At 47.5% G+C, this 13844-nt stretch overlaps 1 protein-coding gene across 2 annotated transcripts in view; it reads left to right on the plus strand.

Moving 5' to 3' along the window:
• Positions 1–12330, plus strand: part of NCKAP1L (NCK associated protein 1 like) — a 41667-nt gene extending 29337 nt beyond the window's left edge. Inside the window, exons 27-31 of one of the 2 annotated variants that reach the window (XM_060657374.3) lie at positions 941–1034; positions 1957–2073; positions 2449–2558; positions 4082–4171; positions 8050–12328. In XM_060657374.3, the coding sequence (XP_060513357.1) occupies positions 941–1034; positions 1957–2073; positions 2449–2558; positions 4082–4171; positions 8050–8181 (543 nt within the window). In that variant the 3' untranslated portion in view covers positions 8182–12328. Of the gene's footprint in view, positions 1–940; positions 1035–1956; positions 2074–2448; positions 2559–4081; positions 4172–8049 lie in introns of both variants that reach the window. The other variant, XM_060657375.3, reaches the window with a different exon arrangement.
• Positions 12331–13844: the final 1514 nt, after the last annotated feature.

Below are 13844 nucleotides of genomic sequence, written 5' to 3' on the forward strand. Positions count from 1 at the left end.
TCAATAAATATTAATTGAATACCTTCTATGTGCTTAGCGTTGTGTTAAAAACTAAAGAGGAGAAAAAGAAGTGCAATGTTCCTGGCTTTGAGATAAAGAAAGAGGAGGAAAGGAATAATGTTGATTGGTGACTAATGTTTATTAGTGACTCTGAGTGTGTAGGGTAGATGCTTTATACATGTGACCTAATTTAATCTCCACAACAACTCTGTGAGGTATTGTTCTCCCAGTTTTACAGATGAGGAAACTGAGGCTCAAAGAGGTTACGTAACTTTTAGCCAAGGTCACACATTTAGAAAGTGGTGGTCCTGGGATTTGAACCCAGATCTTCTCACTCCAAGGCCTTTATCTCCCCTCAGATGCCATGAGGTTGTAAAGGATTATTTTCTAGGTGCTGAGATAAGCCATATGTGCCACCTCCTATCTGAAAAGGTAACTGATAATACCATGTGTGATCCATGTTAAGTCCGTGGTACCACTTTAGGAAGGAAGAGATGAATCGGGCCTGAAGTGTTTCAGTGAGGGCTTCACACATAATATGAGATTTGAGTTAAGCCTCAAGGGGTGGGTGTCACTTAGATATAAGTAGAGGTCAGGAAAAGACACTGTAGATGAAGAGGGAACCAAAGTATGACAGTAAGGAAGCGAGTTGTAGTTTGGAGGCAGTGAATTGATGACTCTGGTTGCATTGACTGTAGGAAGCTCTTGGGGAATTAAGAGTGAGAGAGGAAATTCGTACTGTGGAGTATCTGAATGCCAAACAAAAGCATTTGTGCCTTTTCTCTGTAGGTTATGGAGAGCTATGAAAAGAATACCTAGAAAAGATGATAATTCACTGAAGGGTTAACATCTGTGATCCGGGAATCCTGACTACCTGTAGCTTCTGTCAAACACTTCCCTCTGGGAACCCTGTCCAGAATGTTGTTTTCTTCTCTACTAGGTGACCCTGAGTATCTTTGAGCTGGCCTCTGCTGCAGGAGTGGGCTGTGACATTGACCCAGCCCTGGTGGCTGCCATTGCCAATCTGAAAGCTGGTAAGATTGGGGAAAGTGGGCAAGGGAGGGCTTGGACCATTATTTTTAGGTGGGAAAATGTCAATGTCAAAAGAAATCTTCCCTTGGGATTGTGAATTCAGAGGATATAAGCTGGGAGCTAAAGAAAGACTTAAAGTGCAGTCCCTAACCCCCAGAAAACATTTACATAGGCAATTTAGATTCCTAGCCACGTTCCAACCAGTTGACCTGTCAATCTGCTAAAAAATATTAAGCGAGAGCCCCTTTGATGCTCAGCAAATACTCAAAGGAACTTGTGCTCTAGTTGGGGAGGTAAGATTAATGCAAATGAGACAATGAGAGAGCAAGCCACAGTTACATGTGATTTCATGCTGAGTTACATGTGATTTCATGCTGTGGTACAGCATCTATGTGCCTCAGAGTGATCTGGTGCTCTCCCCTCCCATAGAATCACCCTGATGCTATTCACTTCTTCCTCTCGTCTCCTGTTGTCTTTTACATTTCCCGGTACACATTTCCTCTTTCTTACGCACACTCAGAATGGGATGAAACCAAGGGGCTGGTATCAAGCCCTTTTAAAATTGCTGGACTGGCCCTTCTCTCTTAGTTTGGTAAGACTCTTCCCTCTCCTTCCTGCCTCCCCACCCCATCAGGCAGCTGACAGTGTCCTCTGACTGCATGTCCGCAGAGCCCTTCCCCAAGAGCTCCACTTTGGTCACCAGAGGAGGCCTCCAGGATCAGGCCCCTCATGAGAAGTGGAGGCCAGTCCTGTTCCCCTTCAGCAAGAATGACTTGCCTGCAGTGCTTTAGAAAGCGTTTTCCTAGATAATTTTCTTACAGGATCTTCCCAGTAATCCTGGGAACTAGGACCTCTATAGAAGATAACTCCTGTTTGCTGATATTACTTTCCCTCTTTTTTTTTTTTTTTTTTTCGTCTTACCAGATACTTCATCCCCTGAGGAAGAATATAAGGTGGCCTGCCTGCTCTTGATCTTTCTTGCTGTTTCCCTCCCACTCCTCGCCGCTGACCCTTCTTCTTTCTATAGTATTGAGAAAGATGGTAAGTAAGGAGTAGGTGGGAGGGACCAGTGCTATTAGGATAGTCTCCTGGGGTAGGGAGAGGAGACGGAGACATTTGTCTGGAGAATGTACAGAATTCTGACTCAGGTGTAAAGTTCTGTTTCAAAGAACACTTGAGAATGAAGTCTCCGTAAAATTCAATTCCAGTGAGATTTCTTAGGAATACCCTTATCCTAATATCTAAATATCTTCTGATGTTTCTAGGAATATCATCCCCCAAATGCCTCCTGGTCCTTTTGGTGTCAAACGGGGGTGGCCTAGCCTGAAACAGTGAGAAAGTACCAGCTGGGGTCAGCCTGGGGTGGCTCACTTTATTCCTTTTTGTGTCTCTCCCCCTCTGTCAATCATAACCTAGGTTACAACAACAATATTCACTGCTTGACCAAAGCCATCATCCAGGTATCTGCTGCCCTCTTCACACTCTACAACAAGAACATCGAAACTCACCTCAAGGAGTTTCTGGTGGTGAGTACAGAGCCCAAGGCATAGCCCACCTCAAGCCCAACACAGGGCTTTGAGATCAAGAGCTGAGCTGTGATCAAGAGTTGAGTTGGACACTTAACTGACTGAGCCACCCAGGGACCCCCAAGTCCTCTGTTTTTAATAAGGTCTCCGGGACGTCTGATGCACAATCAAATTGGAGACACCAAGTTTTAGAACCCATAAGGAAGCCCTTTCCAACTCTAATCCTCACAAACAACAACGGAACCTTTTTTCACATTCTCAAACCTTAGTGTAAATCAGAATCACCTGGAGAATTTCTGAGTCAGTAGATTTGAGGTGGGGCTAGAAAATGTGCGTTTCCAAGATCCCAAGTTGATGCTGTTCATCCTGGGATCTCGCTTTGAGAACCACTGGGCTTGATTTCTAGGACTGGGGCTTATAATCAGGCAGCCGATTCTACTGTAGGTTACATCCCATTTATTCGAGAAAAATTGTTTCAAAAAATATTTTTAGCCAAGGTTTGACTCCCTGTAACAATCACCATTTATCTTAAGTTTTGCCTCTGGAAAAACACAGAATAAGTAGTCTCTTTCCATTGTTGAAAACCCTGGGGTTTTCCATTCTAAGTCCTCCATGGTGGAATTCAATCCATACGCTTCTGATACATGGTCCATTACCCACTGCCTGACTTCAGCATTCTCAACAATGGGGAACTTATTCCTCTGCAAAGCATGGGCCTGACTTAAGAATTAGGGCCTCATTTGTCTCCTTTTAGGAGGACACACGGTAAATCATATTCTCTCCGGAATCATACCATTTTCCTGGAAGCTTAGTTAGAGGGTCTCCATTTAAACTGGGCCAGCCAGCCAATCAGAATGGGATCCGAGCATCTTAGATATAAAGAATATTCGTACCGGATCTCTAAGATGGGGTGAGAAGGGACCCCCTCTCCCCTTTTCCGTTTGCCCTGTTTCTTTACTGAATGAGAGTAACCTGGGCCTGGGATGCAGTTAACCATGTTTCTTCCTCCCTCTTTGATCTGTTGGGGGCCTGGAGGTGAATGGAGAGGACAGGCATTTGGGAGTTGACAGGAGGGGAATGTGAAGAACACTGCCTCTGAATCAGAGGCCCAGCTCTGTCTCTAGTCTGGTGGGGAGTCAGCTGTAAACCACTTGGTGACAGTGCTGTCTGAAGGCTGCCTAGGAAAAGGGATTAATCTCCAGCATACAGTATTACCTGTCTTTGTTCTAGCTTTTGTCCTCGCCCCTTGCAGCCTCTCCCCCAGCACCTCTGGCAACCTCCTGTTGTCTGCCCTGCCTGGTTTACAGGCAAAGCGCGTCTGTACATTCACATTCTCAAACCTTAGTGTAAATCAGAATCAGATTTACACTAGGGGATTTGCTACTTTTCCACCCAGAGTCTCCAGGAACATCACAGCACTTCTTAACTCTCCTCCTTGATCTTTGCTTAACTTCCTGTAGCCTGAGGCTGTCCCACTCTGACCTCCATAAAAATCTGCTTTCTTACAAATTCTTCCCCTACAGGTGGCTTCTGTCAGCCTCCTGCAGCTGGGCCAGGAGACTGACAAGCTTAAAACCAGAAATCGGGAATCCATTTCTCTGCTCATGCGCTTGGTATGTATTTGGTTTAAGTTGGTCTGGGAACAGAAAGAGCAAAGGCCAGAGGGTTTTGTGTCCTTGCCTTGTTGTGACTCAAAAGCATGAACTCAGGGGCACCTGGGTGGCTCAGTCGGTTGAGCGTCTGACTTGGGCTCAGGTCATGATCTCACAGCCCATGGGTTCCAGCCCCATGTGGGGCTCTGTGCTGACAGCTCAGAGCCTGGAGCCTGCTTTAGATTCTGTGTCTCCCTCTCTGTCTCTGCCCTGCCTCCCCCCCCCCCCCCCTACATTCTCTCTCTCTCTCTCAAAAATAAATAAAAACATTAAAAAAAAAAAAAAAAAAAAAAAGGCCTGAACCCAGAACTGAATTCGGCCTGACCGTTAGGACTCACATTCTGGCTAACCTTCCAGACTTGTCCTGTAATCCCAAGGTAGAGTCTTCAATGACTTCTCTGCAGGACAGGGCCTACCTTGTCCCTGGCTGACTGGGTCCTTTTTCCTGCAGCATTCTCAAGTCTGATCTGATGGGGCAGCTGTGTCCCTCATCCATAACTGCCTGTCCAGTGCATGTTTGATTTTACTTGACCACTTCCTACCACTGTATGTCTTGTCCTTAAGAAGTACTATGGGAAGGGTGAGGAATAATACAGAGCTGAACTGGGGGTGGGGAACTGGGGGCTCAGAGGAGGAAAGAATTTTCCCCTGAAAAGCTATTAAGACCAAGAGCGCGGTGGGTCATGAATCAGGCGCCTCCTGCTATCTCTTTCTTCCCAAGCTGTGGGCTTTTTGCTACTTTGGCAGAAACTTCTGGGAACTCTGACTCAGTTAACTTAAAAAAATCTTTTCCTCATGACCCTGTTTTCCTCTTCAACACGCTTACTCACTCTTTTGCTCTAAATGTCTGATTCTCCAGGTTAGTACTGCATTTAGATATGGTCAGGAGAGACTCCGGGACTGACCCCTGTGTTTCAGAGGCCCTCCTCTGGCGTATGGGGAGAGGACAGGCCCATCTGGAGCCTATGCTCCGCCTTGAAGTCCACACTAAAGATTTCTGGGGCCCCAGAATTCTCTGCTAAGCGGTTCCAGCCTACTTGTAGGGCTTGTGCAAAGTTTCTTCCCCAAGTGCATCCTATTGAGGTGGGCTGTGCTGTTGGAGGATTACCTCTAGTGCTCAGGGAGAGAGACAGAGACAGAGACAGAGAGACAGAGAGACACAGAGTGTAAGTAGGGGAAGGGCAGAAAGAGAGGGAGACACAGAATCAGAAGCAAGTTCTGGGCTCTGAGCTGTCAGCCCAGAGCCCCACAGGGGGCTTGAACCCGTGAACCGTGAAATCATGACCTGAGCTGAAGTTGGATGCTTAACTGTCTGAGCCATCCAGGCGTGCCTTTATTTTTATTTATTAATTAAAAAAAATTTTTTTTGAGTCTAAGAATTCTTAATTCAAACCTGACCTTCCACGAAATTATAAAGGTAGATTGTGAAGGTTGAACAACAGAACATAATAGTTTGATTTATTTAATCACATAGTATGCTGTACTCTTGGCAAGGCCCACAGATGTTAGGGGCAGGCATGCCTGGGACTCCCTTTGAGTCTGCTGTAAATACACAGGCATGGAGTGGGATCTGTGTCTCAGCTAGAAAAAGGCCTAGACTGGGCTAAGGATCCTGATGGAGATGAGAAGAGAATGGAATGAGGGTGTGGGGGGAGGGAGGGGTGTATGGTGAGGGGTGAAAGGGCAGAGGAGGCAGATGAGGGCAAAGGCCAGTAGTGTGCTAGGTAGAGCACAGTCTTTGGAGCAGCATGACCTTGGGCAAGTTAATTAACCTTTCTGAGACTCTGATTCTTTATCCAGAAAAGTGGGCCGTAGTCCTTGCCATAGAGTGTCAGGATTCATAAGAAAATATATGTGAAAGTGCTTAGTACATAATACATGCTCAACGAATGTTAGTTCTCTTTCTCTGCCGCTCATTTTAGTTTCTGGATGATTCTTCATTTGCTTCGTCATTTACTTGGGCAGCTGTCATCTCTGTAAGGTTGGAGGCGATTCTGTATGGCCACTCAGCCCTGCCTCCTTCTGCTTTGCTGGTCCCCTGCTCGTCCCCAACTCTCCCCCCCCACCCCTCCCCCTCAGTGTGGGAGGGTGTCTGCCCCTTGTGGCCTCACAGTGAGGCAGCCGAGTAGCTGGGACAGAGCTAGGCCCTTTTTGTTAGAGGGAGAGACCTAGGGAGGAGCTGCTGCAAAGCAATTTAAATGCAAATGTTTCCCCACGGAAATACAGGGGAAGGAACTGTATTCTGAGTTAAGAGGCTACTCATGTAGCCCCAACTCCTGGCCAGGCACTTCTCTCCCTGGGGGTCTTTCTGTCTTGGCTGTCAAGCCTGGGCAGTGCCCACCCCTGTTACTGCCAGCCTGTTCCTGGCATGGGTTTAGCCGGGGAAGAGATGGCTCTCAGAGAATCATAGAATTCTAGATGTCAGGATGAGACCAGATCCTGGCAATTGGTCCAGTCCTTACACTTTATGGGTGAGGAAACTGAGGAGAGGGCGGGAAAGATGACACATGCAAGGTCTCCCCCAAAATATATGGACATGAGAACCCAAGTGTCTTGGCTTTCACTTTAGGGCTGTTTCTACTGCCATGAATTTCCTCCAGTTAGGAGCCGTGTTATCCTCTGTGCTTAATGGAGCAAAGAATAGGAAGTCTTGGGCCAGTGGATTCTTCGTGAAGCCATCACTCATTTCCCTGGACCTGAGGGTCATATCCTAGAAAAGAGACCCTATCTCTCTCCTGGCTTACGGTTTGAAAGTCTTGCCTAGCGAGAAATTCCTTGTGTTATCCAACCTACGATCGGAGCTACTGTTTTTCTGGCAGATTTCCTTTCCTCCAGCCTGCCGTGTCTGTTCCTCTGAGGCTGTTTGTGTGCGTTTGTATGTGCACATATTTGAGAATAGCAGAATCTTATAAAATTTAAAACTTGAAAGGACTTCAGAGAAATAAACACATTAGAGTTGATATAGTAGATTCTCTTTCCAGGATGAATTTTGAGGAATCAAAAACACCAGACATATTGGGGAGGGCCCATCTGTGTAAATTGCCAGAGGATACAGGACACTTCTCTCCAGAGTGTGTTTTTTAGTCCCACAACTTCATGGATGAGGAGAGCACTGAAGGAAATACACCCTGTTTCTTCTTCCGGGATGGGGAGCCTCCAGCCCAATGCTAGGCTGTGGGCTCTTTGCTAATATGCCCCCCTTCCCCCACCCCCTCTACCCTCAGTCTTATCCAGGCATCTTGATCTATCTTTCTGCTTGGCTGTGGGGGCTGCTGGGATCACCATAGCACACAGGCTTCTAATTAAACTAATTAATCATGCCTGCTCCTTTATGCAGCATCCTTACTGCTCCCCAAGCACTGTACTGAGGGAGGGAGGAGACTGAGACCCAGCACAAGAGGACCCATGTGGATTCCAGGCCCTTCTTTCTTGGCCTGCAGTGGTGATTGTTGCCTTCTCTGTAAAGCTCTGTCATTGGCGCTTTTATCCAACCTTACCTGCTTCTGTGCTGCCCCCCGCAAATGATTTGGCATCCAGAATGGGGAAAATGGGAGTTTTTCTGCCACTGGAGAAGTGATTCTTTCCTGCCTTCTGCTTCTGACCTTTTCCTGTAACCCTGAGAAGGGACACAGGGGCCATTATAGGGAAGCTGAAGAGGCCACGTTGCTTTCCTAAAGCTAAACCAAGTGAGGGGAAGAAGGAGGGGGGTGTGATTTAGAAACTTGTTCACTTGGAACTCTAAGAGCCTCAGAGGGCCCAGGAAACTGAACGAAGGAACAGGGTGTCACAGAGTTATACCCTCCCTGAGGTTCTCATCTCTTGACCTGTTTCCCTTCCAGGTGGTAGAGGAGTCCTCCTTCCTGACCCTGGACATGCTGGAGTCCTGTTTCCCTTACGTCCTGCTTCGAAATGCCTATCGGGAGGTATCCCGGACCTTCCACCTGAACCGAGTGCCAACTAGTACCCACTGAAGGGCCATTTGGACCTACCTAAACCCAGGAAGCTGTAGCCATTTTCTCAAGGGATGGGGTCAGGAGCCAGAGCTGATGAACAGACATATGGAGGAACAAAACCAAAACCATCCACGGCTGAGAAATCAAAGAGAAATGGGGCAGACGGTAGGGGGTGGGGGCGGGGGCGGGAGACGGAGGACAGGTGATGGGAAAAATTAGGGAACTGGGGCCACGTGTGTACATTTTAACATAGTTACATATAAATCATGTTTTCTAGCTTGTGGTGGCTGGTGCTTGAGCTCTGACTGGCATGGGTCTCTCGACCTTCATCACTATTCTAGGATAATGCTGGCGGGCAGAGATGATCAATCATCATATTAAACCATAATGAGCTTATAATTCTCCCACTGGAGCTGCTATTGTCTCCTGCACATTCATTAGGACGATTATCTCCTCTCTTCCTCTTCCAAATGTGTTCGGCAAACATTCAGCCTGCTCCTACTGCAAAGTAGTTAATAGCAAAGGAACTTCCTTTTTCCTTTGTGGGGGCTCTTTCAGGAGTCACGGGTCTCTTCCTCTCCTCCATCTCTACTGCCTACAAGAGGGAGTGCCCTTGAGAGATTCTCTCTGGCCCCAGCTGCCCTCACCTGCTCTACCACACCTTGTAGGGACTAAGTTCTCCCATCTGTGTAGCCATAACCCCTCCTGCTTTTTCTTTGACATGCCACAACCCAGAGCCATGAGTCAATCTAGCTAATTCTAAGTCACACCACAACGAGTGGGATCCGAGTCATGTGGGTCTCCCTCCCAGATCGTTTGGGGATACTCTCCCTGCTATCTGGAGCCCCTAATTTAACCCAAATCCCCTTGTTGTCATCCTGGGTACAGCTGTTGCTGTAGGCAGGGATTTCTCTGCTAGATCTTAAATTTCATAGACCTCATTAGATTATAGGGCCCTGAGAGTGGGTATACTTGAGGGAGTCCAAGCTGTTTCAACTTAGCCCTTTTCTGCACTAATTAGAATTTCAAGTGTCACAAAGCCTGGGGCGTTCAAGATAGCACTAAACTAGATTCAGTTAACTCCGTGGCAGGAAAACAGTGGCCCCATCCATCACTTCTGTGCACCACGGCCAAGGAGGACTGGGGCAACAGACAGTAGGTCACAGGTTGAGAGTGGTGGAAATGGGCGAATATAATTAGTTGATTAATTAGGGTCATGTCCATCATTAAGCTATTTGATAGCTGTTTTGGGATTTTGTATGCACGTCTGATCTTTACTTCTCAGTACCCAGGCTTAGTCAATAGTTCTTAAACTTAGCATTCATAATCGATACACAAGTTTTTCTTAGCAACAGTTGTCTGCTCTTCAGGATAGGAGCAACTGAGGATCCAGCTTCAGGCATCAGCTGGTTGTCCTTCCTTGCTGTGGAAGGGACATTATGTTGTAAAGGAGTGATTCAGGGTCAGGCCTATTGAGACTGAGGGCAAAGTTGATCAGGAAGAGGAGTCTCAGACGTATCTGAACAACTACTCCTGCATCCTACTCTGCTAGGATCTTACTCTTGAGATGGAGACCTCTTTTCCCTGCACGTGTAGCACTACGTAAGAGGAGCCTCTTTTTTTTTTTTTTTAATTTTTTTAAATGTTTATTTACTCTTGAAGGAGAGAGATAGAATGTGAGTCAGGGAGGGGCAGAGAGAGAGGGGGAGACCCAGAATCCGAAGCAGGCTCCAGGCACTGAACTGTCAGCACAGAGCCCGATGCGGGGCTCGAACTCCTGATCTGTGAGATCATGACCTGAGTGAAGTTGGTTGCCTGACTGACTGAACCACCCAGGCACCCCAAGAGGAGCCTCTTAAGGACAGAAGAGATAAGTTGCTGCAGGAGAGTAGAGGGTAGACATGATACTTCTTTTTTTTTCAATTAAAATTTTTATTGAGATGGGGTGCCTGGCTGGCTGTCCTTAGAGCACGTGACTCTTGATCTCAGGGTCATGAGTTCAAACCCCACGTTGGGTGTAAAGCTTACTTAAAAAAATTTTTTTTATTGAGATAATTAATCCACATGCACTTGTGAGAAATAACACAGAGACACTGTGTGTCTACTATACTCCAATTAAAAAAAAAAAAGGAAAACACAGAGAGCTCTCGTGTATCGTTACCAGTTTCTCCCAGAGGTAGCCTCTTGCAAAATTATAGTCTACTATCATAACCAGGATATTGACATTGATACAATTCATGATCTAATCCAGATTTTCCCAGTTTTACTTATTCTTGTTCCTCTGTGTGTACAAAATGTTGTTCCGTACAGCTTTTTTACAGCCACATCCCCTTCGCCTTCCCGAACACTTGGCAATACAAATCTGTTCTCCTTTTCTAGAAAATGTTGTCATTTGACATAATATCTTTTCACAAACATGTAATTACACACACATTTCTCTGCTACGTATACTTTTCCGAAGTGCTTTCACAACTTCTATGACAATTCTGCAAGGTAGCTGGGGAAGGCTTCCCTATTTGAGGCCAGTCAACAGATTCAGAGACGTTCAATGATTTCATGAAGGTCACGTGTTTAACAGTACGTCTAGACCCAGGACCCGAGTCTGGTGTCTCAATCCTCGACGTTTTCTACCTGACCAGACTGCTTCCGCATCTGGGAGCTTTCGCTGTTAGGAACCAGAGACCCTAGAATGAGCGAATAGGAGAAGGTTTGGACATAATGGCCTTCACCACCTGAAACAAAAAGTGTCTAGAGGTGAAGGGACCCATCAGCATTTCAGGCGGTTTGCTTCCTTGACCAGGAGGTTCTCTGACCCCAGACAGCTGGGGACACAATCCACGATAAGCCGCCTTCTGCTATCAGATGCCCAGCTTATTTTATTCAGGCCTTAAAAGGAACTGAGGAATGAATTCTGAGGGAGAAATTCTGACTCCAGTTTGTTTTGTCTTGCAGGCAGAGAGTAGGTTCTAGGCTCAGCATTTTGATTAGTGCAGTGTTTTCATTAAAGTCTCCATTAACTTGTTTGTGGCAGTGAGATGGAATTATCTCTCCCACGGGGCTGGGGTGAGATGCTTGTAGAGGAGATCCCTTTCCTTTGGGAGGGACAAACACTGCTCCCCCCACTATGGTGTTCGGTTCAGTGGGCAGGTGGGGCCGGAGCCTGGCAGAGGGGATCTTGCCTGTTGGTCCTTGGCCTGGGAGGAACGGCCAGCCGTTTGAGCACCGGGCCCCAGGAGGGAGGGAGGTTCCAGCTAGGGAAAAGCTTCCTTCACACAGGTCCTCTGTGCCCGTATCAGTTCTTCTCCAACAAAGTTTGACTCTCGGAAGAAGCTGGCACATGGCTGAAATGCACTCACGAGGTTGGGGGAAGCGTGTTCTTCCAGTTCTCCCCCTACAGGGCCTCCTGCTTCTCCCAAGTAGCTGTCATCAAAAGAGTTGAAGATGAGTCCCCCCTCAGCCCCCACACCTCAGTGAGTGTCAAGCGCTCTCCTCCCACCTGAATAGGAAGCAGGCGCACAGGCCAGGCTGCAGGTTGAGGAAGTCAGAAGTTAACTTGAGCTGAGTTTGCAGCTCTGGAGAAATTGAGGAGCAGGCTTTTCTCTTGTCACTTTGGAGGGAGAGGATTGTGAGGCTGCCCCTTTAAATAGCATTCCCGTAGGAGGCACATCACATCCATCCGTCACTGCTGCCAAAGCATCATTTTTGGTCTCTATCAAACTCAGAGCTTGTTGGGAGGCATTGTGGGGTTAGGGGAGTGATGAGGCAGGGTCTTCGAGAGGCAGGGGCCATTTGGAAGGGAAAAAGGAAAGGAATGAGGTTGGCAGCAGGAACCTGGAAAAGGGGGGTTGGGGACGAGTGGACAGGGAGAGAAAAATAGTGGTCTGTTGAGCCTGTGGATGGAGCAGATATATCTGGTTCTTATCTGTCTGGAGGTAGAGGAAGGCAGAAATGGAATGAGATTGCTGCCAGAAGGAAGAGGTTGAGGTTAAACACCAGGACGGGTAACTAAAGAAGGAGAAAGAGAGCCACAGAATGGAAAAAACACAAGAAAAAGGTTAGGAGACTTGGCCCTGGCTTTGTTGCTTTACTCTCTGTGGGGACCACGTCATTTTTCTGGGCTTAGTTTTCCCATTTGTTGAATGAAGGGGGTTAGACTCGATGGACTCTAAAGCATCCTTCATGAATAACTTTTTGTTTTGTGTTGGTGAATTTTCCTTTTCTTCAAATGGGTTGGGAGTTGGGGGCCCGGGAGATCGGGGTGGGATATGCCATTATGTTGACAAGAAGTGTCAACGGATGATCTGAGATCCCTCTGAAAGTACATCTCCCGCCTCTTTCCCACCTCTTTGTGTTTAAATACCTGCCTAATTTGGGAAGCTCCTTAGCTTGGATCCTAATTTGCAATTCTTTTGTAGTTTCCAGCCCATTCTTTTTCAGTTGTTAAGGGAGGTGATTGCTCTCGAGTTTGAGAACTGGATTGCGTAGGAGTCTGACTGGGGTCTCGGGTTGCAGCTTTGTCCTGCCTGGGGCTCTTCCTCAGGAGAGAGGGGAAAGGGTGATGGATGCGGAAGTTCGAAGGACACAGCGAGGGAAGTCTCCTATTCTTTCTGCTTTTTTTCCACCTCTGCCTCTGCCTGTGTAACTTCCTGGGAGCTGGTGTTGATGATTCTTCTCTGTCCTGCTAGGTCTGAAGGCCCGACCTAATCTAATCCCCTAAAAGGCAATTCTTTTATGTAGGAAGTCTTTGCCACTTCACTTCTGTCCGGCTGCTTCTTTTCTCCTCCATTGCCTGGGAAGGTGGGGGGGGGGGGCAGGGGGAGAACTCCCCTCCCCCATTTAGAATGGAGTAAATATCTTCTGATCATCCCTCCTTCCAACCTCCAGGGTTCTTGAAATGAAAACTCACAGTTTGGGATTCTGGATTAGTGGCCTGCTTGGGATCCAGCAGTTAGTGAATACATCCCCAGTTTCTACTTACATAGGATTTTCCCATAATGCCAAGGTAGGTGGTTATTAAGGAGGAGAGCCATTCTGAGGAATCCTAAGGTGGTTCCTGCCAGAATCCTTAGTAGGATTCAGTCCAATGCAAGAGGCTTTGCCTGTCACAAGGTCTTGAATTCAAATTTGGGTTCATTAATTGTTTTACAAGTGTTTCAGCAGCCAGGCTGTTTGGTGTGGGCCCTTAGGCACTAGATTTCTTTTACTGAAGACAGAATAAGAGGAAATAAGAAGGCCCCGCTACAGGAGGGGTTGAGATGAGATACCAGGAACGGTTTCCTGGTTCTTGAGGAGTTCTGTACAAAGATGATGCGGTCCTGCCTGCTCTGGTGGATTCCGTCTGGAGAGCTTTAAGCTTGGAAGAAACCCCCACAGGCCAGGGAGATGGAGAGAGGCACGAGGGGGAAGGCCACAGGGATGGAGACATATCAGGACCACCAAGTTAAGGGATCTGGGGAGAGGAACGGGATCCCGTGGCAACTCAGAGCAGACCTTGAACTTTTCCCTTCACATGAAGGCAGGAGCACAAGGTGTGAGGGTCTGTCTGGTCTGGGGCTGGGTTTCGGAGGGTGGATGGCTTCGGTCGGCCACGGCGCACGGGTTCCCCGAGGCAGAGAGAGAGTGGCGGGGGGTGGGGGGCGGCGGGGGGACTCGACCCCTCCCCCTCCCGCCCCACCTGGGGC

This window comes from Panthera onca, chromosome B4 (assembly GCF_046562875.1).
Source record: "Panthera onca isolate mPanOnc1 chromosome B4, mPanOnc1 haplotype 2, whole genome shotgun sequence".
NCBI lineage: Eukaryota > Metazoa > Chordata > Mammalia > Carnivora > Felidae > Panthera > Panthera onca.